The sequence below is a fragment of the Dermacentor silvarum genome, chromosome 4 (genome assembly GCF_013339745.2).
Source record: "Dermacentor silvarum isolate Dsil-2018 chromosome 4, BIME_Dsil_1.4, whole genome shotgun sequence".
In the NCBI taxonomy this organism is placed as follows: domain Eukaryota; kingdom Metazoa; phylum Arthropoda; class Arachnida; order Ixodida; family Ixodidae; genus Dermacentor; species Dermacentor silvarum.
The window spans coordinates 127,131,766-127,156,747 of record NC_051157.2 but is presented as its reverse complement, the minus strand read 5'-3'; the positions used below and the strand labels follow the sequence as shown (position 1 = coordinate 127,156,747).

The 24,982-nt window shown below is 46.6% G+C and overlaps 1 protein-coding gene across 1 annotated transcript in view; it reads right to left on the bottom strand.

Annotated features, from left to right (window-relative positions):
- LOC119448884 (N-acetylglucosamine-1-phosphotransferase subunits alpha/beta-like) overlaps positions 1-23,527 on the bottom strand; it is a 56,001-nt gene extending 32,474 nt beyond the window's left edge. Inside the window, exons 1-7 of the mRNA XM_037712095.2 lie at positions 23,266-23,527; positions 22,975-23,060; positions 22,709-22,828; positions 9,175-9,356; positions 4,792-4,994; positions 2,666-2,809; positions 2,483-2,524 (exon numbers count right to left, since the gene is read on the bottom strand). Of these exons, the coding sequence (XP_037568023.1) occupies positions 2,483-2,524; positions 2,666-2,809; positions 4,792-4,994; positions 9,175-9,356; positions 22,709-22,828; positions 22,975-23,060; positions 23,266-23,394 (906 nt within the window). The 5' untranslated portion in view covers positions 23,395-23,527. The remainder of the gene's footprint in view (positions 1-2,482; positions 2,525-2,665; positions 2,810-4,791; positions 4,995-9,174; positions 9,357-22,708; positions 22,829-22,974; positions 23,061-23,265) is intronic.
- Positions 23,528-24,982: the final 1,455 nt, after the last annotated feature.

Genomic DNA, 24,982 nt, shown 5'->3' with positions numbered 1-24,982 from the left:
CTGAGAGGCTGTCGTGGCAACCTTCTTGCATTTTTAAAAAGGCCCCTTTGAGGCAACCAAAGCGATGCCTCGGCGAAGCTCGCATGTGACTTGCCACCCGTGACCCCGCTTTGCAGTTGTTATAGCAGTGCCATTCTTGAACGCCGACAGTTGCGGCGTGTTACACGCGATCAAAGTGTGCAGGAAGCAGAGTTGAACAGTTAACCGAGTCAACAGAATCAGCAGCCGGATGGAGGAAGGTGGTGGGGAGGGGCACAGGCCTCCCCGCCATTATAGTTTTCTCTCAACAGCTCTGCCATCCGGCTATTTCGATTTTTTTTCGTGCTACCTGGTTATAACAATTATCGGTTATAAAATGGAATTTTTGTAGCACTTGAATATTGTTATAAGTGGGTTCGACTGTATTTCTAGAACTCACTGCTTTAAATTCCAGTGTACTAGCTTAAATAAAATTCCGACAACTCACGAACAACATGTTAAGCCCAAGCCACACTGGAAGAAAAGTGAACGTGGTAAAACGCTGCTGCGGCAGTGCGGCCACACCAACTGGCAGTGCGCCGTTACTCAGTTGAGCGACGAAAGGGCAGCTTCCTTTTTTTTTAATGTTATTTTTTGAACTTCCAAAACTTTTCTCACGGACATAGAAAAGAAGAAAGTCTAGCACTAACTGACGAGCTATTTCAACGGTGTTGAATGAAAGTGCATTAGCTGCGGTTTGTGTGGCGTCTAATAATGCTGCTCCGCACAACGTGTTATGCGGAGCAGTATCACTTGAGGCCACACGAACCTTTGCTATTGGGTTAGTCACCGAGTACACCTATTTTCATACTTTTTTGGAGTTTGATTTGGATAATACAATTTTCGGATGATACGTTTTATTTTCCGATTCTCTTGAAAATCGTATCAACAAGATTCTACTGCAAGTGTCTAGTGTTGCAGGTGAGTAGGAATAGGAGAAGAGAGAGAGGGGGACTTTAATGGTGGAGAGGACAGCCTGAGTGAAGTGTCTCTTGCCTGCTGCTGCACGCTGGGAAAGTGGTTTGGAGGAAAGAAAAAACAGAGATAAGATGTGAAGAGGAAGGAGGGTGATATGATGAAGGTCATGATGAGAGCTGCACAATATAACCTTTCTGTGCAAAGCCCCTCGCAATACATGTGTCTCCACAGGCAGAGATCGAGGCTACTGCAGCATAGCCAGGAGACCGTCTATGGAGTGCATAATTTTCGCAGCTGTTTGTGCCACTGGCGTATTGAAAACCAGAGAGTAGCAGCTGCAGGGCATCGATAATTTGCCCACAGCATGGCCTTGATGAGTGAGTGCGACGGGGATGGCTCAGTGCACTGCCGTTGTTTGTGCTGACTTTCCAAAGTAAGTGTGACACATGAATAGGGGGAATAGGATAAAAGAACAGGATGCGAAGATAGCAGAGAAGATCAAACAGAGAGATATGTTAGTCAACAATTGTCAGCATTGCATTTTTATCGTTGACCTGACAAGTGTTAAGTGCAGCAGCCATGCCTTTTGCCTCAGGTTTACAGGAAGCATGATGAAATGCAAGAACATGCAGGACATGCATGAAGAAACAAAAGTAAAAAAGCTCGCAAATACAATCAAAAAGGTTACAAGTATATACATGTATGGCCTAAAACTAAGCGAGCATGAACTGGAAAAAGAAAATGAAAAAGATACAGTAAGCAAGTTTTAATATGTGATGATGTTTTCCTTCTCTAATGATTATTGTGTGAGCATGATAATAAATTGTTCAAAAAGTCACATACAGACACTGCAGTAAGGACTCAATTTCACATCTTAGAAATGTATATGCATCAAAACTGTGCATTATTAAAATAGAAACTAAAAGCACATAGTGTCAGCTAGGCAAGACCACGTGAAGCTGGTAGTACAGCCCCTGCTGTGCATGCCGCACAACCTCAGCTGATTAAGCATTGCTTTATTTAAAAATATGAGTTGCATGACTACTGCTCAGAGTAGGTAGTTTCAGGAAACTTGAACGAGTGTAAAGTCGAATCTTGTACCCACTTCTTATGTAATACCCCTGAAGTAGGGGTCTTTAAGGAAAATAAACTGAACTGAACTGAACTTTAATGGCAAAACGGTGAATATTCATGGCAAACGGTCCATTGTTCCTTCATGTTTTATAATGGCACGAAAGGGCTATGCATGGACACAGAAAGTACAACAGCACCATCTGCTTGTAACTAAAAACAGAACTGACACTAACAATGCAAATACGTACTTTACCACCACCTAACAACTCCGAGCGACCACAGTTTGCTTCAGAAGTAGTGTGACAAAAAAAAAACTGGAGTCATTACTCGCACGAGCAACCAAACATAAACACACAGTAGGAAACGCAAGCACATTATAAAAGAAATAAAATCAGGACAGCTTGCTGCTTCAACTGCAAAACAAAACTGCTTCAAGAATTTTTCTCGCCAAGATAATGTTTTTAAAACTCACGTCATTGTCAGCAAACCTGCTTGCCACAAGGTCTTCATTTTCCTGCACAAATACATTTGTGCTGCTTAGAAGAGATTTGTGCACTTACGTGCTGCATCATTTAACATGTGTACAAGACAACAAGGTCAAAAGCACACGGACACATGGCATCATGTCAATGTGACAGAAAAAATCACTACTCACTGATAAGGGATCAACGACTAGGGAGACTCGGCTGATTGTGACTAAGCGTGCCTTGAGCGACACATTCACTTTGGACAGTGCCTCAGTGGCTGACTTCCCTGAAGTTACCACCAGGGCCAGGCTTTCTTCTTCGTACATGTACACCTGCGAAGGTGTAAAAGACCATCCAACACTAAAGAGGTTTTCCATCAAAAGTAAGCACAATGAAGCCAGTAAAGTATTACAATCAATGACGGATTTTCCAGACGCCCGATTTTTCGGATATGCCCGATAATTTGGACACCTTCACGGCGCTGCCGCGTACCCTACAGAGTAAATGTATAAGAACGTTTGAAATTTCGGATGCAAAAAAACCTTCGCCGTCCGATTTTCAGGACTTTTGCAATGACCGTAAGTCCGAAACAGCATTAATCGTAGCCACCATCATCGCCATTTTGATTATCTCGCCTCCTCAAACTGGCACTCTCACACGCAGATCACTGGCAGCCGTAGCAACCACCGCGGCAGCGTTAGGCTTAGCTACTTCGACATTCACTGCCAAGCTTTTTCTGTTCGGTGCCGTAATTTTCCCTGAAACAATTCGCCGCTGTGAGCAATGGCACCAACTCTGCCTTTGTAATACTCGCCAATGTCTTGAAAGCTCAGAAAGCACGGTGCATTGCATAATGCTGATTCCTGAAAGTCAGCTTCGCCTCAATACAGCTGTGTTATGCAGTGAAGCATACGCGAAGTATTGCGGTGAAGCATACTAAAAGTGAAAAGGGGCAATTGTCACGGGACACAGAATGTATTCCTTAAACACGCTTGCACCTGCCGTCTCTTATCACAGTACAAGCACTGATATGCCTAATAAGTGCACTGGCAGGCCTTCGGAGCCATTTCGGACATGCCTGTGGTGATGTGAGCCCTTGGGGGCAGTAAAATGCATTCATTCGTTTTTGTTGGACTGCCCGATTTTTCTGACGTTTTCGCGGCCCCTAGGGAGTCCAAAAAATCGTATATTGACTGTAAATGCTTGACAGTGACTAATCATTATGAAAGCTACTTCACTATAAGATAAATAACAGACCAATTGCATTTTCATTTGACGGCAAGCATCATTTTCTACATGACTCTGACAACATGAAGTACAGAACCTGAAGAATGCTGAAGTGCACATTGACAGTAATATATACGGCAAATTACCGAACACCTACTTGCCTCTTCATGTCACTGCATCAAGACGGAAGTATTTTTTTCACAGGAACAAGTGCATTTACGCCTTTTTACAGCCTTATTGAACCTTGTAACCCCTTCCGTGTCATGGATGAGTTAACTTCGTCCATGCATTATTGGTAAAAATGGTGAATGACATGTTAAGCTCGTCAACAATAATTTTCATTCTCTTGCAGTTTTCATTTCCTCATTGGCAATGTACTTCATTTCTTGTACAGTGTACAGCATCTCACTTTTGAAGTTAATCAGTTGAAATTTTCTTATAATAAATGCTCAAAAATATTGTCTACATTAATCTTTGTAAAGGATGGTGCAGTAAAGAATATGGCCATTTTTGGTCAGATTTCAAGAAAACAGCATAGCACAAAAGAGGTCAAAGTGGAAATAAATTAAAGTTGCACCAATCAGCACATTCAACTAGCACTTTATGCCTTATTATTAGTTGCTAACTGCCTAAAATTTTCTTCCATCAAATAAAATAATGCAATGTTATGTTAGGGAGTAAATTGTGTTGAAAATGAAAACATACTGAATACCGAACAAGCTTTTCCTCCACAGCAATAAAAGAAGGAAGACGTGTAAATTCCTCAACATTCACAGATAAAATCAGGTCACTTGAACACGTTTACAGCTCAGAAGTGGCAAGCAAATCTCTAAAGCAAATTTACTCAGGGGTGAACAATAGCTGACAATTCAAGTGCCTGGCCTTGACTTTGGTGGCTTCTACAGTCGAACCTGTATATATCGAACCCATATAATAATGAATTATTGTGTATAACAAACAGCAGTAAAATCCCCTTGAAAATTTTTGTATACCATTTTTATTTTATATATCGAATTACCTACATATTGAACTTTTTTGTGATCCCCTTCAGATTCAATATATCCGGGTTCAACTGTATATGAATTACCTTGACAACGCCATTCTGCAATGCATAAGATAACTTCTCGGCCACATCGTGGGCGCTCACTCCAGATGAGATCCCCGACACCATGAGCATGTCGTCCAGAGAGACGGTGTTGCTAGCTGCTGTGTCAGCTGTCACAAAGGTCACACTGACCGAGGCATTCTTTCCAGACACGAGGGTGTGACCAATCGAAGCAACCTGCTTGGCTGTAACAGAAAGAGAGTTGAAGGCATCTTAAGTCAGTGAGCTGCTATTTTACCCCACATATGTCAAATTTTGCTCATATTCATGATAATTTATTCGAAGGGGTTGCTAAAGGCAGGAAATACGGCAACTTGATAGCTTTATGATTTCGAACAAGTGCCACTTATACGAACAACAGAGCTTCAGTAAAAAAAATGTGCCACCACGTTAAAAAATTTGGCCACCACGTTATAAGTGTGGAACCAGCTTCCCCCAAAATAAATTGCCCAAGTTCCAATTTTAATACAGTTGACCTCCACTAACAACTGACGCTGACAGGAACGACGAAATCGATTGAATTATCAGGCGGGTTAAACTAAACAAGATGCAGCAAAAATGTCCAAAACACACCGCTGATTCATTTACCAGTATTTGCCCCATTCTAACATGCCCCAAATCAAATGCGGGCCGACTTTCTATGGGTCCAAAGTAGAAATCTAACGTGTCCCCAATTTTTTGGTAAGAAAAATTGGCAAGGATCTAGTATATGTTTCACAATAAAGGCCGATTTCTTAAAGTCAGCTTTGCTGCAATACAATAGTGTTATATGGTAAAACATATTAACGCCACAAACACAGTTATGGTTTTGTATTCGATTGCACTAGCCAGGCAATTTTCAAACCAATTTCCTTGGGGAAAAAAAAATGAAAAGGTGCCATAGGAGTCAGCCAATTTTAGAATGGAAAACGCGAAACTTTGGGCCCATAGAAATGCACGGACACCAAATGGGAGTTTTGTTCAAGTTTGAATTAACCCTTTATAGACGGCACATATAAATACCCGAATTTTCTTTTTTTCTATCTAATGGTGCAAAACACATGGAGTATAAGAATAATTAACAAAAAGAAAAAGTGCTTTGCAGAACCTTTATCAGCAATAGAGAGAAACACTAGAAATAAAACGAAGCGGAGCTTGACCCCAAGCCACAAATGGCTTCTTTTGGAATTTGTACAGATAGCTCTCGTCATTTCATTTGCTTTACATCACGTGTCTGACACCCCTGCAGCTGGAGATCTTGCATCAGTCTGCCTCCTCTGACTGTATTTTCAAAGTAATGCAAGTCTCGTACCAAACTTCTTCCTTGTCCTGTGTTCGTACTCCAAACCAACAAATGACGCTTACAGCCTGTCATTCCAGTGTGGGCCAAAAACGGTTAGCCAGAAACTTCGTAGTCAATACTGAAACTCCGCAAGAAAAAATTTTCATGCCGAGTTTGTTCCCCTCACATGTCACAATTTTATTCAGGATAAGGCAGAAATGAACGCAGCGTGGAAGCAGACCAGTGTGTAAGGCTATGCTTCATGCCACTCAGCACACTTAACTGCAAATTGCGCATGAATGCACCTAGTCGCGCGCGTGCTACAATATGCAGTTTACACGGCCGATCATCACACATTGGCAACGAGTTGACCAGCCAGACTATTGTGTCAAGTTTCACTTTTGGCTCTGTGCTCTCCCTTCCTGTTGGAATAAGTCATCATCACGTCTCATGACTATCGTCTGCCCATCTCTTCTTGCGTGCCGCTCGGGGCTCCAGCACCTCGCTGTCCCATTCATTCTCGGCCCTTCCCCTCCGGCCGCTGCGTTGGTGACTTGACACTACACAGGTGCTGTTAAATTAGAAAGGGGCTCTCAGCTTGCAGAACAGCCAAGTACATTTCCACTCACATGTAATCCTGCAAGCCCGAAAGCAGCACACTCAGCGTGGACTGTGGTCCCGCAAAATCGCACAGCAATGAGTCTTGCACACCGCCATGGTCTTTCCTCAAAGCACAGATGTGGCATGCGGTGCTTTTGTTAAACACGAACTGTAATGTAAAAACCTGCCCCAGTGGGTGTTGGGGCCGGATTTGTTTTGGCCACTTGCAGAACCACGAACTGTCATTCGTGGCATGTCCTGGGCCACTATCTTGTACGAGTTCGCAAAGCCAACGTTCAGTTCCACCTCACGTGACTGGCCTAGATATCACAGCCTGGACCCCCAATTGCGTGAAACGAAACCAAACGTCGGCTTTTCGAATGCGTACAAGATAGCGGGCCCTGGTCTACAGGAAGACGAACCCGGTGGCACAGACATCTCCAGTTTGGCATCTCATGCCCAGAGTCACTCAGTGAAGAGATTGAGTGTCGTCAATGGTTCTTGTAGAATGTGTGTCAGATCGGGAAGCCTTTTATGATCTTGAAGTACAGCAATTATCTGCTCTTGCCAATAACGAATGGGTACATATTGCATGAGCCATCCATATGTGCAGTGAGAAAAACTGAGACACGGGCCTTGCTCATTCTTCCTCCATGGCTTATACTGCCCTTCAGATTTATTGTCTTGCTTGACAGCAAAAGCCAAAACAGTGTCCGTTAGAATTTGTCCGCATTAAATATTTCCAATTGCACGAGAAGTGATTGCATACCTGTTAGGAGAAGCACACTTGCAGGGGTGTGGCGCAGCATTCGATAACAGAATGTGGCAGTGACCGGGAGTTCAATGCATGCATAGTACTGTGCTATACTTTCACATGCTATTTCTAAAGGGATCAAACAAATGTTAAATGTAGTCAATAATTCAATATATCCGAGTTTGATATATCCGGGATCGAATGTAGATAGCAGCACTTTTTGAAGTATATCATACTATGTTCTTTTCTGAAGTGACACTTTGTTTTCTTACAGGAATTACTTGTGGTGTATGTGCGGTCAGTGGGACATCCATAAACTTTAGTGATAAGGAGCTGCCATCCCAAGTCATGCATTGTTTCAGGGTAGCTTAAGCCATTCAGTTTTTCTCACTAAAATGTTTCTTTTCTTCTTTTTCGTATTCTAACTTTTATGTTTTTGGTCATTTTGAGGTGTGCATGTCTTCGTCTTTCACATGTGTGAGCTGCTTTCGTCAACGTTTCTTTTATGTGTTTTTTGGTGGCATTTTTCCGTACCAAAGCTGAGGTTGATAGCTACAGCTTGTCATCCCGTTTCCTTTTCACAGCACGCCTTCCAATGAGGTCATTAAATTTAACCACATACCGATAGACCTAACTTTGAATTTTGTCGCTATGCAAGCAAGCCCAACAAAGTCGTGCCTATGTTAAATGTGAGTAAGTCGCAAGCAATCCAAGCTGCAAAAATGGACAAATTTTAAATCAGGACACTACAGCAGAAACAAGGCATGACAATTTTTGTGCCTACATTAGACGTGGCAAATTGGTGAATGATTGTCATGAGTAAGACACACGCGGCCCGAGAGAAGAAAAAGAGGACGATGTGAACGGAGCGTTCCGAACGGCATGAGACCTCGAGGCGTACTCGAGGGTGAAGAGACGCTGAGCTGTGATTATCGACGTGGTTCTGGGCCAGGAAGGTCGCATCGTCAGCTCTGCACTGGCCGACTGGGAGACTTGGAGGTTTGGTCGAATCAGGTACGCCGGCAGTCCAGGGTGCGGCCGTCGACCTCGGCGAAGTTCGAGCGAGGCTCCTTGGACTGGCTGCAGCCTCTCACCGGAGCCGGGCACTCCAGAGAGGATACCCCTTCACTGGCAGATCAGCGCGTTCGATGATCCCCGGGGCACCACATCGGCACTCACGAAGAAGTTGCGGCGTACCTCGGAGTTAGGCCTAACCAGGTGGGCCTAGTTGCCACGTCACCGACAGACTTCGGGACATCGGCATCCGAGACGAACAAGTTGATGGGCCGACATCAAGGCAGCAACGATTATGCGACAGTCGGCAAGAGCAACGACATTGAGAAAGATTCGACAAGATTCCGGCCGGGAAAATATGTGCATTGACGAACTCGGTAAGAATGATCCTTCTCGTAGCGTTACAGCAGTAGGCTAGAGTTGCCTGACTTTTGGGGAGGAAACGCCCAGAACTGTCGTAGGCGGAATTAAAGACATCATTAGTGATGATTTATTAGTTTGTACATTTGTTAGCATTTATTTGTTCAGTGTGTGCTAGTTTGAGTGAGTTTTTATTTTGAGGTTTTTGGTTTTGCATGAAATTAAAATCTGCTTGCTGTGTTGCTATGCGTCTTCCAACCTCATCTCTCTTAACACCCGCACGCCACCGAGATCGGTGACAAAAGTCTCACGACAATGACCAGATTACTAGTGACAATTAAAACTCTAAACAGCAACAGAGTTCCAAATGCTTTACCTGCATCCACAGAGGAGTAGAGAAGGGCGACAAGTGAATGTGGCTCCTTGACATGGTGCGACAGCCGAAAGACCCGCTCCACCTCGCCATCTTGCACGGTCGGCAGTGAAGAGGCGTTTAAGTCATGCTTCAGAATAAGGATCGGAGACATGATGCACATCTTGAACGGGCACACTGCTGGGCTGCAGAGTGAACAGCACCGGCGCCAATCATCAGAGCCTATTAAAAAAATCTAATTATGCGGTTTAACGTCATGAAACCACACACTAACTATGAAATATGCCCATAGTGGGGGGACTGCAGATTAGTTTCAACATCCCTGGGTTCTTTACCACGTACCTAAATCTAAGTAAACAAGCCTTTTTACATTCTGCCCCCATTGGAATGTGGCTGTGGTGGGTGGCAATCAAACCCATGACCTCGTGTTCAGCAACAGAATGGCACAGCCAATGACTTAATGCAGCTGCAGATGATGATGATGATCTGTCCATTTTATTGGCGCAGATATGACCAGAGAGCGCCAAACAAAAGATAATGAATAGATTGTGAATCTACTTTCGGCTGTAGAGAGGCCTAAAAGTTTATCGCTGTAATGTGCGTAAAATGTATATGTATTAAAATAACGACAATGAGTAGTGATGTATGCTATGATCATAAAAGTTCTATTGCAAGGGGATGATGTAGTAAACGTATAGTAACATTAGCACTCATACCTCACCAGTGGGCCCTTGGAACGCAAGAGCGGGGAAGCACAGGCTTTAGAAAAATGCTATTGCACGAGCAGCCTCTAGCGAGAGGATGTGCTACGAATCCCTTGGGCTGATAACATGCAATGTAGCAACATCTTGTGAAAACTTTAAAACTAATTTATTGTCAAAAAGTGGTTCACCGCCGAGAAATATTACCGGGTGGAGGGGTATGTGTTGTCTGTATACTGGGGCAAAGTACCTTTTTCGTTTATGTTTACTTCCTGACACTCTAACAAGACAAAGGACTGTTAGTGTCTCACCCCATTTATCGCAGACAGGAGGTTCATTACCAGTCAATAGGTAGGAATGGGTGCCATGCTTGTGGCCCATCTCAAGATGGCAGAAAATAACCTCAGTTTGTCGTATTTTTGTTATTGGTGGCCAGTTTTCTACATCTGGCTTAGTAACGCAAAGTTCATTAAGCATTTCAGTGTCCCAAGTACATTGCCAATCGCCCCTCAGTTTCTTGTGTTGGAAGGGCTTTAAATCTATAGCAGGGACAGCTGTAGAATAATTACTTGGTTTTGTAGTTACTGAGGTGGCTATATGGTCGACAAGCATATTATCCTCGATGCCTCTGTGGCCTGGTACCCAGCATGTTATGATATGTTGACGAGATGCATACAAAGCGCAGAGGATTGAATAAAATTCAGTAAAGACAGGATTTTTATTCTTTTGTAGAGACATTCAGGCTTTGACGACGCTTAATGAATCTGTAAATATTATTCCCTTTGCACTTTCATTTCCTTGATGTGCCTTACAGCTGACAACAATGCGTAGGCCTCCGCCATAAAGATGCTTGTTTCCAGGTGCAGACAGCCAGATTCCGAGAAGGATGGGCCAAATGCAGCATAAGAAACGCCGGCATGCGACTTTGAAACATCAGTGTAAAATTCTGGGCACAAGTACTTTGACTGGAGTTCAAGGAAGTGCATATTAATGGGTATTTATGATGTGTTCTTTGTAATTTCTACAAAAGACATGACGAAAGACAACTAATTAAAAGAAACACAAAAAAAAGGAAGGCTGTGATTTTTCATTCTATTGGTAAGCAGGTTTCTGGAAAAGGAAACCTTATTTTTCGATGCTCAGAGATACAGCTAGTTAGCGCTATTAGGGTACTTGGTGTACATTTTTCAGAATCACTGCAATGAGATGAGCATGTCAATAAGATATTACAAAAGTTAGGTGCGATAACGAAAATTCTGAATCAAAACCGCTACTTAATTACGAAGTCAGTAAAATTGCTGATTTATAATGCCCTGTTTGCTTTGTATCTAAACTACTGTCATTTGGTCTGGGGGACTACTACAGAATCGAACCTCTTGTAGTTATTAGTAATGCAAAAAAGATTTTTGGGAATAATCGAGAATGTGCCAATTCTGCATCCTACTGTGAAGCTCTGTATAAAATTTAGAATAATTAGAGCACAAGACACATGTAAGTACAAACTGTTGTGTGAATATCGCCTAAATTATGAGTGTCATAATTCTGTCTTCATGGGGTTAGTAAATCTCCCTCCGAAAGGAGTATCATATAACACAAGAACAACAGATATATGGAACGTTCGGTATTGTCGCACTGGTTATGGTCGACTGAAGCTTCACAACAAACTTACACGTTTACTAAATGACTATAATAAAAAATAAATCTATATTCGCAAAGTAAAACTCGCGAAGCCTAAAATTGACTTTTAGAGCTGTCGTCGATTTGTATTTATTCATATTGTGAGACGTCGGCCGATGCGATGCCTTTATTTCTGAGCAGCCGCCCGAGTCAGAGACGAAGCACCGCACGAGACAAAAGATGATGATGAGTCGTATGTACAAATGAAGACGACGATATGCACAAATAGCGCTCACACAAGATGATGAGTCGTATGTACAGATGACGACGACGATATGCGCAAAATGCGCTCACACTAACTTCCCCCCTTCAGGAAAGCGGTCAGCAAGACCGCAAGCTAGAAAGGGTAGGTACGGCGAATGTAAGGTTTCAGGCGAGAGACGTGAACGATTTCAGTAGGGCGGCGGCGGCGGTCAGTAGCTGAGCTGACAGGAGTGACGCGGTAGTTAACGGCCGAAGTTCTTTGCAAAACGGTGTAGGGGCCGAGATATCTCTGGAGAAACTTTTCACAGAGGCCCGGTGCGCGAACAGGTGTCCACAAAAGAACTTCGTCGCCTGGGCGGAACGAAGCAACGCGACGCGTCGCATTATAACGAATTTTCCTTCTGTCCTGAATGGTAGCAGTGTTGGCGCGAGCAATTTCACGGCAGCGGGCGATGCGAGCAGCAAATTCTTCAGGAAGAGACGCGGATGGAGCCGCAGGTGCTGAAAGGAGTGTAGTGTCCAAGACGAAAGACGGCGCACGACCGTACACAAGGAAGAAGGGACTGTAATTGGTTGTACATTGGACGGCAGTATTGTACGCAAACGTCACGAAAGGTAGGATGGTGTCCCAGTTGGTGTGATCGGGTCGAACATACATTGACATCATGTCGGACAAAGTTCGATGAAAACGCTCGGTAAGGCCATTTGTTTGCGGATGGTACGCTGATGTGGTCTTATGGGTGGTGTCAGAGGCCTGGAGGACTTCACGAAGAACATGCGAAAGAAACATCTTGCCACGGTCACTCAGGAGGACACGAGGTGCGCCGTGGCGCAAAACGATAGCGTGCACGAAAAAGTCGGCGACTTCGGAGGCAGTACCAGAGCGGAGAGCAGCTGTCTCCGCGTACCGCGTGAGATGATCCACTGCGGTAACGATCCAGCGGTGACCAGCGGGCGTGAGTGGGAGGGGTCCGTACAAGTCTATGCCCACAATTTCGAAGGGGGTGGACGGGCATGGTAGAGGCTGCAGAGGACCAGCTGGAAGGGATGTCGAGCGTTTTCTGTGTTGGCATGACGCGCAGGAGCTAACGTATTTGGCGACAGAGACGGAAAGACCCGGCCAGAAACAACGCGTTTTGATGCGGTCGTAGGTCTTAAGAAAGCCCAAGTGGCCAGCCGTCGCGTCGTCGTGAAATGCTTCTAATACTTGGAGTCGAAGTGAGCGAGGTATGACTGGTACCCACCGGCTACCGGAAGGATGGTAGATTAATCGAAATAACGCTCCACCCTGAAGCTTAAAACGTGAAAGTTGTCGTCTTAAGCGACTGTTGGGGGGTCGTGCCAAGCCAGTAAGTCGGTCGATCAGCGTTCGGCAGTATGGGTCAGTACGCTGGAGTGAGACGAGGTCAGTGGACGGAAGAAAGTCAACTGAGGCAACCGCCTGTCCCGGACTACTGGACGTGTTCTGAGACGTGTGGCTAGATGGGGACGTGCAGACCGAAGGTGAAGCATAGGCGTTTGGAGACAGCGGGCAGCGTGACAAAGCGTCGGCATCTTGATGTTGTTTGCCGGACCTATACGTGACAGTAAAGTCATATTCCTGCAAGCGCAGTACCCAACGGCCTAGGCGTCCAGACAAGTTTTTCAGGGACGACAACCAACAGAGGGCATGATGGTCGGTCACAATTGTGAAATGGCGGCCGTAGAGATAGGGTCGAAATTTTTGTATTGACCACACGATGGCGAGGCATTCCTGTTCTGTAATTGTGTAGTTGCGCTCAGCAGGAGAAAGCGTACGACTTGCATAAGCCACGACTTGCTCTTCAGATTTCTGATTCCGCTGCAGCAGGACAGCGCCAAGTCCATGCCCACTGGCATCAGTGTGTAGAATAGTAGGGGCGGTTGCATCGAAATGACGGAGCACGGGCCCTGACGTGAGAAGTCGTTTGAGGGTCTGGAAGGCGGCTTCACAGTCGTCCGACCACACAAAGGACGCGCTCGAAGTCAGAAGTTTGTGTAGAGGAGCGGCGATGGTGGCGAAGTCACGGACAAAGCGGCGGAAGTAGGACGCGAGTCCTAGAAAGCTGCGGAGTTCTTTAAGTGTGGTTGGTGGCGGAAATTGCAGCACTGCAGCGATTTTATCGGGATCAGGCTGGATGCCATGCTTACTGACGACGTGGCCCAATACTTTAATGCTTCGGCTTGCAAAGCGGCACTTTTTGGTATTGAGTTGGAGACCAGCCTTTGCTAGACACGTCAGAACTTGGTCTAGATGTTGTAGGTGCTGGGAGAAACTCGACGAAAAGATGACAATGTCTTTCAAGTAACAAAGGCATGTCTTCCACTTTAAGCCACGGAGTACTGTATCTATCATACGTTCAAACGTAGCTGGCGCATTGCACAGTCCAAAAGGCATCACGTTAAATTCGAAAAGGCCATCAGGTGTAGCAAACGCAGTCTTTTCTTTATCTTGCTCATGCATTGGAATCTGCCAATATCCTGAGCGCAAGTCGAGGCTCGAGAAATACTCGGCACCTTGTAAGGTATCCAAAGCATCGTCAATACGAGGCATAGGATAAACATCCTTGCGGGTAATTTTGTTTAGCGCCCTATAATCGATGCAAAAGCGCACAGAACCATCCTTTTTCTTAACAAGCACAACAGGAGAAGACCAAGGGCTTGCTGAAGGCCTTATAATGTTGCGTGTCAGCATGTCGTTCACTTGTTCTTCTATAACTTTTCGCTCCGAAGGTGACACACGGTACGGGCGACGGCGAATGATGCGAGAGCCGTCTGTTTCAATTCGATGAGTAGTTACAGTGGTCTGACCCAGGTCTCGCGAAGAAACGTCAAAACAAGCTGCATGCTTCATTAAAATGGTGAGGAGTGCATCCGTCTGGGCCGGATTGAGATCTCCACTCAAGGTGGCCTTAATAGCACTAGTGTGGCCTTCTGCGGGCGTACAATGCGGGCAAGATGTGGCAGGCGAAACACTGACGACACATACCGGCGCAGCGTCGGCGAGCTTGGCGACCGTAGACCCTTTGGGCAGTAGTAGTGGCTCAGGAGTCGTATTAAAGGCTGTGAGGTTGGCATAGCCACTCGAGAATCGGACCAAGCAAGAAGCGATGGCGAGTCCTCGAGAAATGCAGCGCTGAGAAGGTACAACCAATGCGTCTCCGTCGACAATGTCTGTTGACTCAAGGGTAAGAACACGTTCTTCGTCTGGTTGTATAATAAAATCCGCTGCTGCAATGAGGTTGGGACACGGGGAATCGAAAACAGGATAAGTCTCGGTGTCGCTGATGTGGATGCTTGGGTCGCCGCACGAAATTAGTGCAGAAGCAGCAGACAGGAAGTCCCATCCTAATATCATCTCATGAGCGCACGTCGAAAGCACCGCAAATTGCACATGGTGACGAATACCGTCTATCAGGACGCGAGCTGTGCACTGTCCGGTAGGAAATATGGGAACGTCATTGGCACCACACAGGACCGGACCAACATACGGCGTTTGCACTTTTCGCAGACGGAAGCACAGTTCACGATGTATAACAGAAATAGCGGCTCCAGTATCTACAAGGGCGTCGACGGAAACACCTTCCACGCAAACTGAGAGCAAATTGGCGGGGCGAGCAGGAGGAATTGGGACAGTCCGATACGATGCAGTTTCTCCTCCGAAAACTGCAGCCTCTAGTTTTCCGGACGGGTGTCCACAACGTGGGAAGCAGCACGCAAGGGCGATGAGGAACGGCAGTAAGGTGAAGGAGAGCGACGCCGGGGCGAGCGGGATGCTCGAGCCATGTCCTGGGAAGGTGAAGGAGAGCGACCGGAAGAGGTTGTGTACGGTCCGGGAACGTACGAATCTGGGCCTGGTATCCTTTCTCGCTCAAAGGTGTCATAGCCTCGCCTTTCACCTGGGTGACGCCCGGGAACGTAGGAGTCAAACCTATGTGCGCTGTCTCGCTCAAAGGTAGCATAGCCCCGCCTTTCATCTTGCTGACGCCGACGGCAGAAGCGAGAAATGTGGCCGCGAATACCGCAGTAGAAACAAACAGGGCGCGACGACCGCCACGGAGAGTAGTACGGCTCTGCAGGAGTATTCGCTGCCAGCGAAGCTAGGGGGTCGCGGTAAGCTTCGGCACGTGGAGACGGAACGGTCGAGGGAGGCCGGGAGGCAATTTCGGCATAACTTGGCGGACGAAATGGTGCAGTAGACTTGTCCATTTGGACGTTTGTCATCGACACCAGTTCGTCCTTGACGATGTCACGCAGTCCAGGAGGAGCGGGGCGAACGGTTGCAAGCGTCGTAGGTCCAGAAAGATGGCCGTGAAGCTCCTCCCTGATGAGAGTGCGTATCAGGGCGCGCAGCTCAGCATCACCGTTGAGATGAGGGTCGGTAGAGGCGCGTGGCAGGCGAATAGACTGGAGCGTGTCTAGACGCTGGCAGGCCGTGATAATATCCCCCAACGCAGTTTGGGTTCTGCATGACGAGAGCATTAAAGGCGACCGTGTTGATGCCTTTCAGTATGTGGCGAACGCGATCAGCTTCCGCCATGTCACTCTGTGCGCGGCGGCAGAGAGCGAGGACGTCCTCAATGTAGGACGTATAGGACTCGTCTTGCTCTTGTATGCGCGTTGCCAGCTTCTGTTTCGCGACGGCGGAGCGTCCAGAGGACATGCCGAATATCTGGCAAAATTGCTGGGTGAATGATGACCAGTCCGAAAAGTCACTTTCGTGGTTAAAAAACCATGTCTTCGCAACTTCGGTCAAGTAAAAAGCGACATACCGCAATTTGTGCGTGTCGTCCCAATGATTGGCGTCGCTGGCTCTGTTGTAGTGATCGAGCCAATCGTCGACGTCGTCGCCGCGGAGGCCGGCAAAGACGGGAGGATCTCGGTGTGTGGTGTTCACCGTCCAGGTAGGCCCAGCGGGCTGAGCAGAGGTGGTAGCAGCACTGGTGGACGGGTTGGTTTCTGCCATCACCGTGGTAGGCGAGAGCAAACGACGACCGGATCGGAGCTCCAGGGGAATCGGGAAAGTAAGAGGACGTGGGAATCGAAAGCACTCTCCACCACTTGTGAGACGTCGGCCGATGCGATGCCTTTATTTCTGAGCAGCCGCCCGAGTCAGAGACGAAGCACCGCACGAGACAAAAGGTGATGATGAGTCGTATGTACAAATGAAGACGACGATATGCACAAATAGCGCTCACACAAGATGATGAGTCGTATGTACAGATGACGACGACGATATGCGCAAAATGCGCTCACAATATTCTTAAATGCCACAATTACAATGTGAACGTTGTAATGAAGTGTTGGGCTGGTGTATGATGCTGATCTGAAGTGATGTATGCTAATGAATGACGCTCTGTGTAAGGCAATAACTAGTGATGTGTTCAGTTTGATAGTTTCGTCAAAGTGTATGACAATGCTGGGTTTAATATGATGGTTTGTCAAAGTGTACGACAATGTAAACGAAATGCGTGTGCCTCTGCTGCTCTTTGCCATTACGGGGGTGAAGGACTCCCTCAAGCCATCCTTGAATGGCTTTTCCCTTCGCCTCCTATCACATGTGCTGTGATAAACCGATAAAGAATCAATCAATCAAAAGACATGTCGCAATCTATCAGCTGCCACAGCCACGGTGGTAATGGCTTGGCTGGAGCCTTTAGAGGGTTTCCAAGAAATGGGACAGCCATTGCTTGGCTGAGGTTTCTCAATCGTAGTCAAAAGGGCTCTCTCTGTTGGATGATTGTTGGACCTAGGCAGCGATTTCATCATATTCATCTAATCACTCGTTACACTTTGCTCCAGAAACAGCCCAACTTAATGCAAGAAAAATATCCAAGCAGGTGTACCTTGGATTGAACCAACGATCACTATGTTTTAAGTCGAGCAATCTAAAAATCACGCCACGGCCACTTTGCTCAAGCAAAGAGGTAACACTTGCACTGTTAAATGTTTCAACTCTTGTGGCTGGGCTGGTTGGCTCATACAGTGTAATGGGATGAGAAACAAAGTGGAGACCAGAGCAGGTCATATTTGTCAATGCAGATGAATCATCAACACAACACAAAGTAAACTTTTGCAATGCATTTGGCAACATTCCATTGAATGTGTGTCCCTTTTGAAAACTACATTTTGCCACACAAGCTTAAGGTTGATTAATTCAACTTTGCATTTCTGCACTGTTGGACTTCTTGTAGCTGAAGACAGAACCAAAGAAGCAAGGGAAAAGATGAGGAAGCACTTAAATATCACTGACGCTGTTTGCCTACTTCTGGTGTTTATTTGCAGTTAAGAACAACTTTTGTGAGGTATTGTCATCACTGGCAACTTTTAAAAAAATGTCAGACGAGACAGTCTTGCTTTTTATGTTTCAAAAAAAAATATAAATTCCATTTCTCCGCTGTCCTAAGACATTACTACACTCGAGTGCATTATTAGTCATTTAGAAACATAAATCCACTGTTACGGCTGCAGCCGGTGACAAGATGCTCCCCTTACTCTGGAAGCACAGGTGAGGTCTATTGCATTTTGCTCTAAGTTAGCTATGAGGCTGTCTGACCCTGCCCCTGTGTTCCCTTTCATATGACTCACTATAGTACAGCCCACCAGCAAGTCTTAAGGTTTCCAAGTGCTGCATGGAATGCAAATTGGCAACCTTAGGGTATAAGTCAAGAATACAGCGGTTGCACAATAACTGCGCCAGGACACACGACTTAAGTACATTGAAATTACAGAAATGTGAAAAGCTGACGTGCAACTGCTGCCTATTTCATTCAGTATCAGTGAGGCAAAAGTGACCGTATTAAAGTGTGACCGAGTGAGACAAGTGTTATCAATTTAATATAGGGTGTATGCACTTGACGTCATCCGCGAGGAGCGCTACCGTCGTCTGCGGTTGCCAACATGTTGGAGGTTGCCGTCCTTAGGCGGCCTATAGCCTAGGCGCTGGCAGTAGCACAACGGACGATTCAGCGGAAGGTTGCACTTCAGTATTTGTAGTTAATTGGTGCATTTGGTGACTATAATGCACTGAAGTGCATACGCACACGGTTTAGATAAACCTGAGCGATTGCGCTACGAAGAAAAAGCGCACTTGTGCGGCAGCGTTGACCCACTTGAGCTGAAAGACGCTGAACATCAGCGCGATGTCAGGCTGCTGCCTCGCGTGGATTTCACTGACATCAAGGACTGTCTTGTGCACAGAACAAGGTTTGTGTCGCGCAAGCAACTAAAATCATACAAATCGATGGAAGGTCAAAATTATTTGACGAGCAGCTGGTTGAAGCAGCCGTTTGTCAAATTGTTGTTGTCGTTGTTGTTGGAAAGGTGAGCAAGCGTCCGTCGTTTATTTTTGTTTGCATCTTTTTCTTTTTTTTGGTGAAATAGCCGTGGGAATTGCGTGTGCATCCCATAACCACGGTAATGGGATGTCGCGGTCGGAGAGGGATTAGATGCAGCAGTTGCCAGCGGTTGTTTTCAAATGGTTTTTTAGACCTCCACAACCGCTGCGTGCCATGCATGTGTTTTAGTGCTGGTTAGAGACGCGCAGCTTTAGAAAGAAACAAGTATTGTAGTGACAAATACCGGCGCCAGCAGAGGACGAAGAAGAAGACGTTTCTTGTTGTTGGTGCTCGCACTCGCTCCGCTTGGCCATTGCCTGTTTCTGGGGTGTACGGTAGAGAGCCGTACAAGTCAATGCCGATACGGTCGAAAGGCCGGGAGGGACAAGGCAATGGTTGAAGCGGCCCTGTTATCTGGTTAGGTGGGCTCTTGCGGCATTGACACTCACTTGGAGCATGAGCGGACGTACTGCCGAACGAAGCGGTACATTCCGCGCCAGTAGTATCGAAGCCGTAAGCGAGCATACGTCTTTAGGACACCGGCATGGGCGCATTGAGGATCCGCATGAAAAGAGGCACAGATGTCAGAACGTAGATGGCGAGGAATCACTAGCAACCATTTACGGCCATCAGAGAGGTAGTTGCGGCGGTACAGGAGCCCTTCACGGATGGCAAAGTAGCGAGCAGTGCGCCGAAGCGAGCGGTCGGTGGTGCGGGGTGATGGATGGATGGATGGATGAATAACTTTATTAGTGTCCTTTAGGGCGCGTGCTAGCGCGCAGCGGGCCGCTCCCACGTCGGGACAGAAAGGCCGAGCCTCTCCGCCGCGTCGCGGGAACAGTTATGGGCTGTCCAACGTGCGGGGTGATGGCTGAGATAAATACTCTAGAAGAGATGCTATCCAAGGATCCCGGCGTTGCTCAGATGGCATGTCAGCCAATGTAAGAGAAGAAGAATCATAGCTTGAGACAGACGCAGCACCAGACTCATCAGGCAGTGGTGAGCGCGAAAGAGCGTCGGCATCCGAATGCTTACAACCTGACCAGTAGACAACACGGACGTCATAGTCCTGGAGACGAAGCGCCCAACGAGCTAGGCGACTAGATGGGTCTTTTAATGACGACAGCCAGCACAGGGCGTGGTGATCAGTCACGACATCAAATGGACGGCCATATACGTAAGGTCTAAATTTGGTGATTGCCCAAACGATAGCAAGACATTCTTTTTCCGCGACCGAATAGTTCATTTCCGCTTTGGTGAGAGTGCGGCTGGCGTAAGAGACGACGTACTCTTCGAATCCAGACTTACGCTGGGCTAGAATAGCGCCGAGGCCGACTCCACTAGCGTCTGTGTGGATTTCTGTTGGAGCGTCTGGGTCAAAGTGGCGTAGAATAAGTGGGGATATCAAAAGATGGCGTAAGGTGGCAAACGCGTCTTCGCAAGCTGTAGACCATGCCGAGATGCCGTGGCTGTTGGCAACCAGCTGCGTTAAGGGGGCGATTATGGACGCAAAATTACGCACGAATCGGCGAAAGTACGAACACAGGCCTATAAAGCTACGAAGCTCCTTCAGCGTAGACGGCCTGGGGAACTCGGCGACGGCGCGAAGCTTTGCGGGGTCGGGAAGGACACCGTCCTTGCTGACAACATGATCTAAGATGGTAAGCCGGCGGGCGGCAAAGTGGCACTTCTTCAGGTTAAGCTGCAGTCCAGCGTCGGAAAGGCAAGTCAGGACGCTTGCGAGACGGTTTAGATGGGAGTCAAAGTCCTTGGAAAAGACTACGACGTCGTCCAGGTAGCACAGACACATGTGCCATTTGAGGCCTCTAAGAATGTTATCCCTGAGGCGTTCGAAGGTGGCAGGCGCATTACAAAGGCCGAACGGCATCACGTTAAACTCGTATAATCCGTCTGGGGTTACAAACGCTGTCTTCGGACGGTCAGTGTCATTCATAGGGACCTGCCAATACCCAGATCGAAGGTCCAAAGAGGAAAAGAACTCTGCTCCTTGCAAGCAGTCGAGAGCGTCGTCGATTCGGGGCAGAGGATAAACATCTTTTCGTGTGATCTTGTTAAGGCGCCTATAATCAACGCAAAATCGAATGCTAGCATTCTTTTTCTATACCAGCACAACTGGGGAGACCCAAGGGCTGTGCGAGGATTGTATTACGCCACGATGAAGCATGTCGTTGACCTGTTCATCAATGACACGACGTTCAGAGTGAGAAACTCGGTATGGACGCTGGCGTAGGGGTGCATGAGTGCCGGTGTCAATGTGGTGAACGATGGAGGATGTGCGGCCCAAGGAAGATTGCTTATGATCGAACGACAGCCGAAAGCGATTGAGCGACCGACTGAAGCCGCCCTACGACCTACCAGTGCTGCCTGTTCCATAGGTTGCCAGGATCGCTCTTTTTCGCCGGGGAGTGATTGTAGTGACAAATACCGGCGTCAGCAGAGGACGAAGAAGAAGACGTTTCTTGTTGTTGGTGCTCGCACTCGCTCCGCTTGGCCGTTGCCTGTTTCTGGCATTCATAAAAACGCCAAGCACATCTAACCTTGAACGCGTTCTATCAGTATATTGTATTTGTAACTTCTTTCCTTTTTAATGACTGTCAGCATTTACGTAGTCGCGTAAATGCCATTCATTGACGTCGTACAAATTAGCATTAAAATTGTTTTATTTTGAAAAGCAGTAAGTGCTCCAACTCGATCTGCAGCCACCACAATTTTCAAATTGAATTCAAATTTTTAGATCTCGATGCTTAAACTGTCTGTACTCGCAGCTTCGTCATTCACAGCCATTCAATCAAAAGCCGCTCGCACCGTGGCTTCTGATAAACAGCGACACCGCGCAGTTCATCATTATGCTGCTGCTGCATTGGTATACAATCGCGGCATGTATAGTCTCTCCATGCACGCAGATACACTAATTCAAGTACTTTCTACGTAATAACATGCACTCACGGCTCCGCGCACAAAACACTGCTGTGTGCGAACTCCCCACGACGGCTTGGACAACAGTGATCTCCAATACTTCCGTGACGCACGGACGAACCGACGACCGTAAACATGGCACAGCTGCCCGGCGATGCTGTCGCCGCCTCGTGGAACAAGGTTCAGTGCATACCCCCTATAGCAATGCCATGTGACCATCATGTTTTTGCAAGCAAAATATTGGACACTTGATATGTGTCGAACAATGCATACAGATGTTGCTGACAATGCTTGCAAAAGACATTGTACGCATGCCATGTTCCTTACAGAAATATGGTGAGCCAATTTTCACTATGAACAGTGAAACTCATCAGCATTCTAGCACCTCAGAGCTGTGTTTCCTAATGCAGAAAAGTTTCAAATGAAACTTCAGAAAGAAATACCACGAAACATACAGTATTAGACAAATAGATATCATGGTACAAATAGATATCACCGCGTAACGGGTAAGCACACAGCAGTAGTAAATACAAAACTGTAGTGTACACTCAACAGATCAGGGAGCAACTATTGCGAAGTTATGGTAGTATGACCTTTTTCCGCTATTAATTCACTACACGTAAGTTTCAATGCACGTCCTTGAGTGTTCCTGCGATTGCTTACCTCGACTTGTTGGCCTCTAGCATGAGTTGTTTCCTGATGAGGGACAGATTCCTCACCAGCTCTGGGTCCGTGCCGTTCACCCAGGTGTAGACAGCGTCGATCGGCATGTCTTGGCACAGCCTGCGATGTCGGACGTTTGAGAAAAAAAAAGAAAAAGGAAACTTGACACAAACGATCATGCACTGCATGCCCATGTGCAAATAGAGGCTGACTCGCTCGAACGTCAACCCTTCTTCAAAATGAAACAAAAATAACCCGATGCTAACCTGTCTTGGTAGTTCTCGCCCGCGATGTTGTCTCGGTATCTGTCGAAGACAGCAGCATACTTGGTCTTACTCCAATCAAACGCAACCTGTGGCAGACAAAAACGTTGCGAGAAATCGATCCCTACGAGACAGTTCCCTGGCGTTACACCCAATCCGTTCGTTTACGCGTGACAATCGTAAACCGATACGTGCAACGGAGTCTCCGTGCGAGACGGCGCGCCGAAAACACGCCGGTTCGCAGGACACATGATCGCATGATTAGGAGCTAGAGGAAATTAGTTGGCGACTTACCTCGCAAAAATGAAGCGCCGAAACAGCAAAAACGGCAAAGGCGAGAAGCGAAACCACACAAAGACGCTTCTCCGACAAGACGTTGTAGGTTTGCCGTTGCAGCAGCTTGCAAAACACGTTTCGGCGCATGGTTCTCGCCCGAATATGATCCCTTCCGGCTCTGCTCTTGTGCCTCAACGGGGCTTATCATTTTCTCGTGATAGCCGCTGGTTATCGGGTCGGGCAGCTAGGCGGCTGAAAGGCGTGAAGAGCACATGCGATCCGCGCCGATCCAAACAAACCACGCGATGAGCGGCGATTGATGTCACGTGGCTTTACTTAGGAACTGTTGATGATGATAATAAAATGGCGCGGAATGCGAAATTCTAATCCTAGCGATTCGGTGTTATAGAGAGACTTAGAAGGCAAAAGATGAACATTTAACCAATTCGACCATGCAGTATGTCGTACCAAAAATAAAACGCTATGCTACGCAGGCGTTCTGTGATATTACACCTGCACTATCACTTTGCCGGTTAAATCCTACAAGAACACCTGAATGTGCTGTTTTGAGGCGAGCATAATTTATATTGGGTGCCTCCGTTGCTTTGTGGACACGTACGCTGACAGCCACAAGATTGATGCGAGTGTGCATCGAGGGGCCTCGATGAATGTGTATGAAGCGCCATATGTAACGCTGGAATATGTATCTGTGGCTAAGTTCCGGGAACTACAGACACCTGCAGCGTAGCGGCGCGACTTCATTTGCAAACAGGCGCCGTGAAGCGTGACCGTGGTGCGTGTATATTGAGAGGCTGGAGTTCGCACAACCTCCACACATTGCTTACGCATGTATCTATTAACCATACCGACGTCACCTTTGAGCAGGTGTGCTGCACCACCGCAAGAGCAGTGTTCTCGGAGATTTTTCTTTCTTTTCTTTTCTTTCCCATTCTCATACGGAAGGACTGATCGCATTATTTCTGCGACTTTGACGGAAAATATGCCCAGACGAAGCGAAGTATTTAATTGACTAAAGAAATGGCTTAACCTAATGAAAAAGTAAACGCTAATTTTCGGCAAAATTAATTAACTCTTTCCCTACTATGGTGAAAATAGGTGTTTTTTTTATGTTACGGCAGATGCTTTTTTTTTTTTTTTTTTTTCTGAAGGAACTACTGCACTCAACGTTTAATGTAATACATAAACAGAAAGCGAAATAAATGCAATTTTCACGCATGTCATAAGAAAGATATATTGATTTGTTGCGCATATTTCGTATTGCGTGATTGCGCAATTGCGTGATTTGTTGCACATATTGATTTAAATTTAAATCAATATGTGCAACAAAACTGCGACAAAATTGAACAAAGTTTGTAAAGACACGCTTGTATCTACTAAGAAAACAAATGTTACGAAAATTTTGAGATATAAAAAATGTATTGCCGTCAATTAGCCACTATCTCCGAAGAAATCAAAATTTTTCATTGAACAGGTAAACGAAGGAAACGGTAGTGGCACTCGCCCTCACGGATCAGACGTGCACGACGGTTCTCTGCGACTTACGACAAGCGGTCAGAAACTTCGCCAAAGGATGGATCTCACAGGCAGCGGCCCGAGTCCTGAGCAATGTCATGTTGAGCGGGAGGTAGAATTTAAAACCAGAATCCAATGGTTCCCAGCGCACATGGGAGAAGTATCGGATACGCATCGCAACCGAAACGAGACGACACACGCC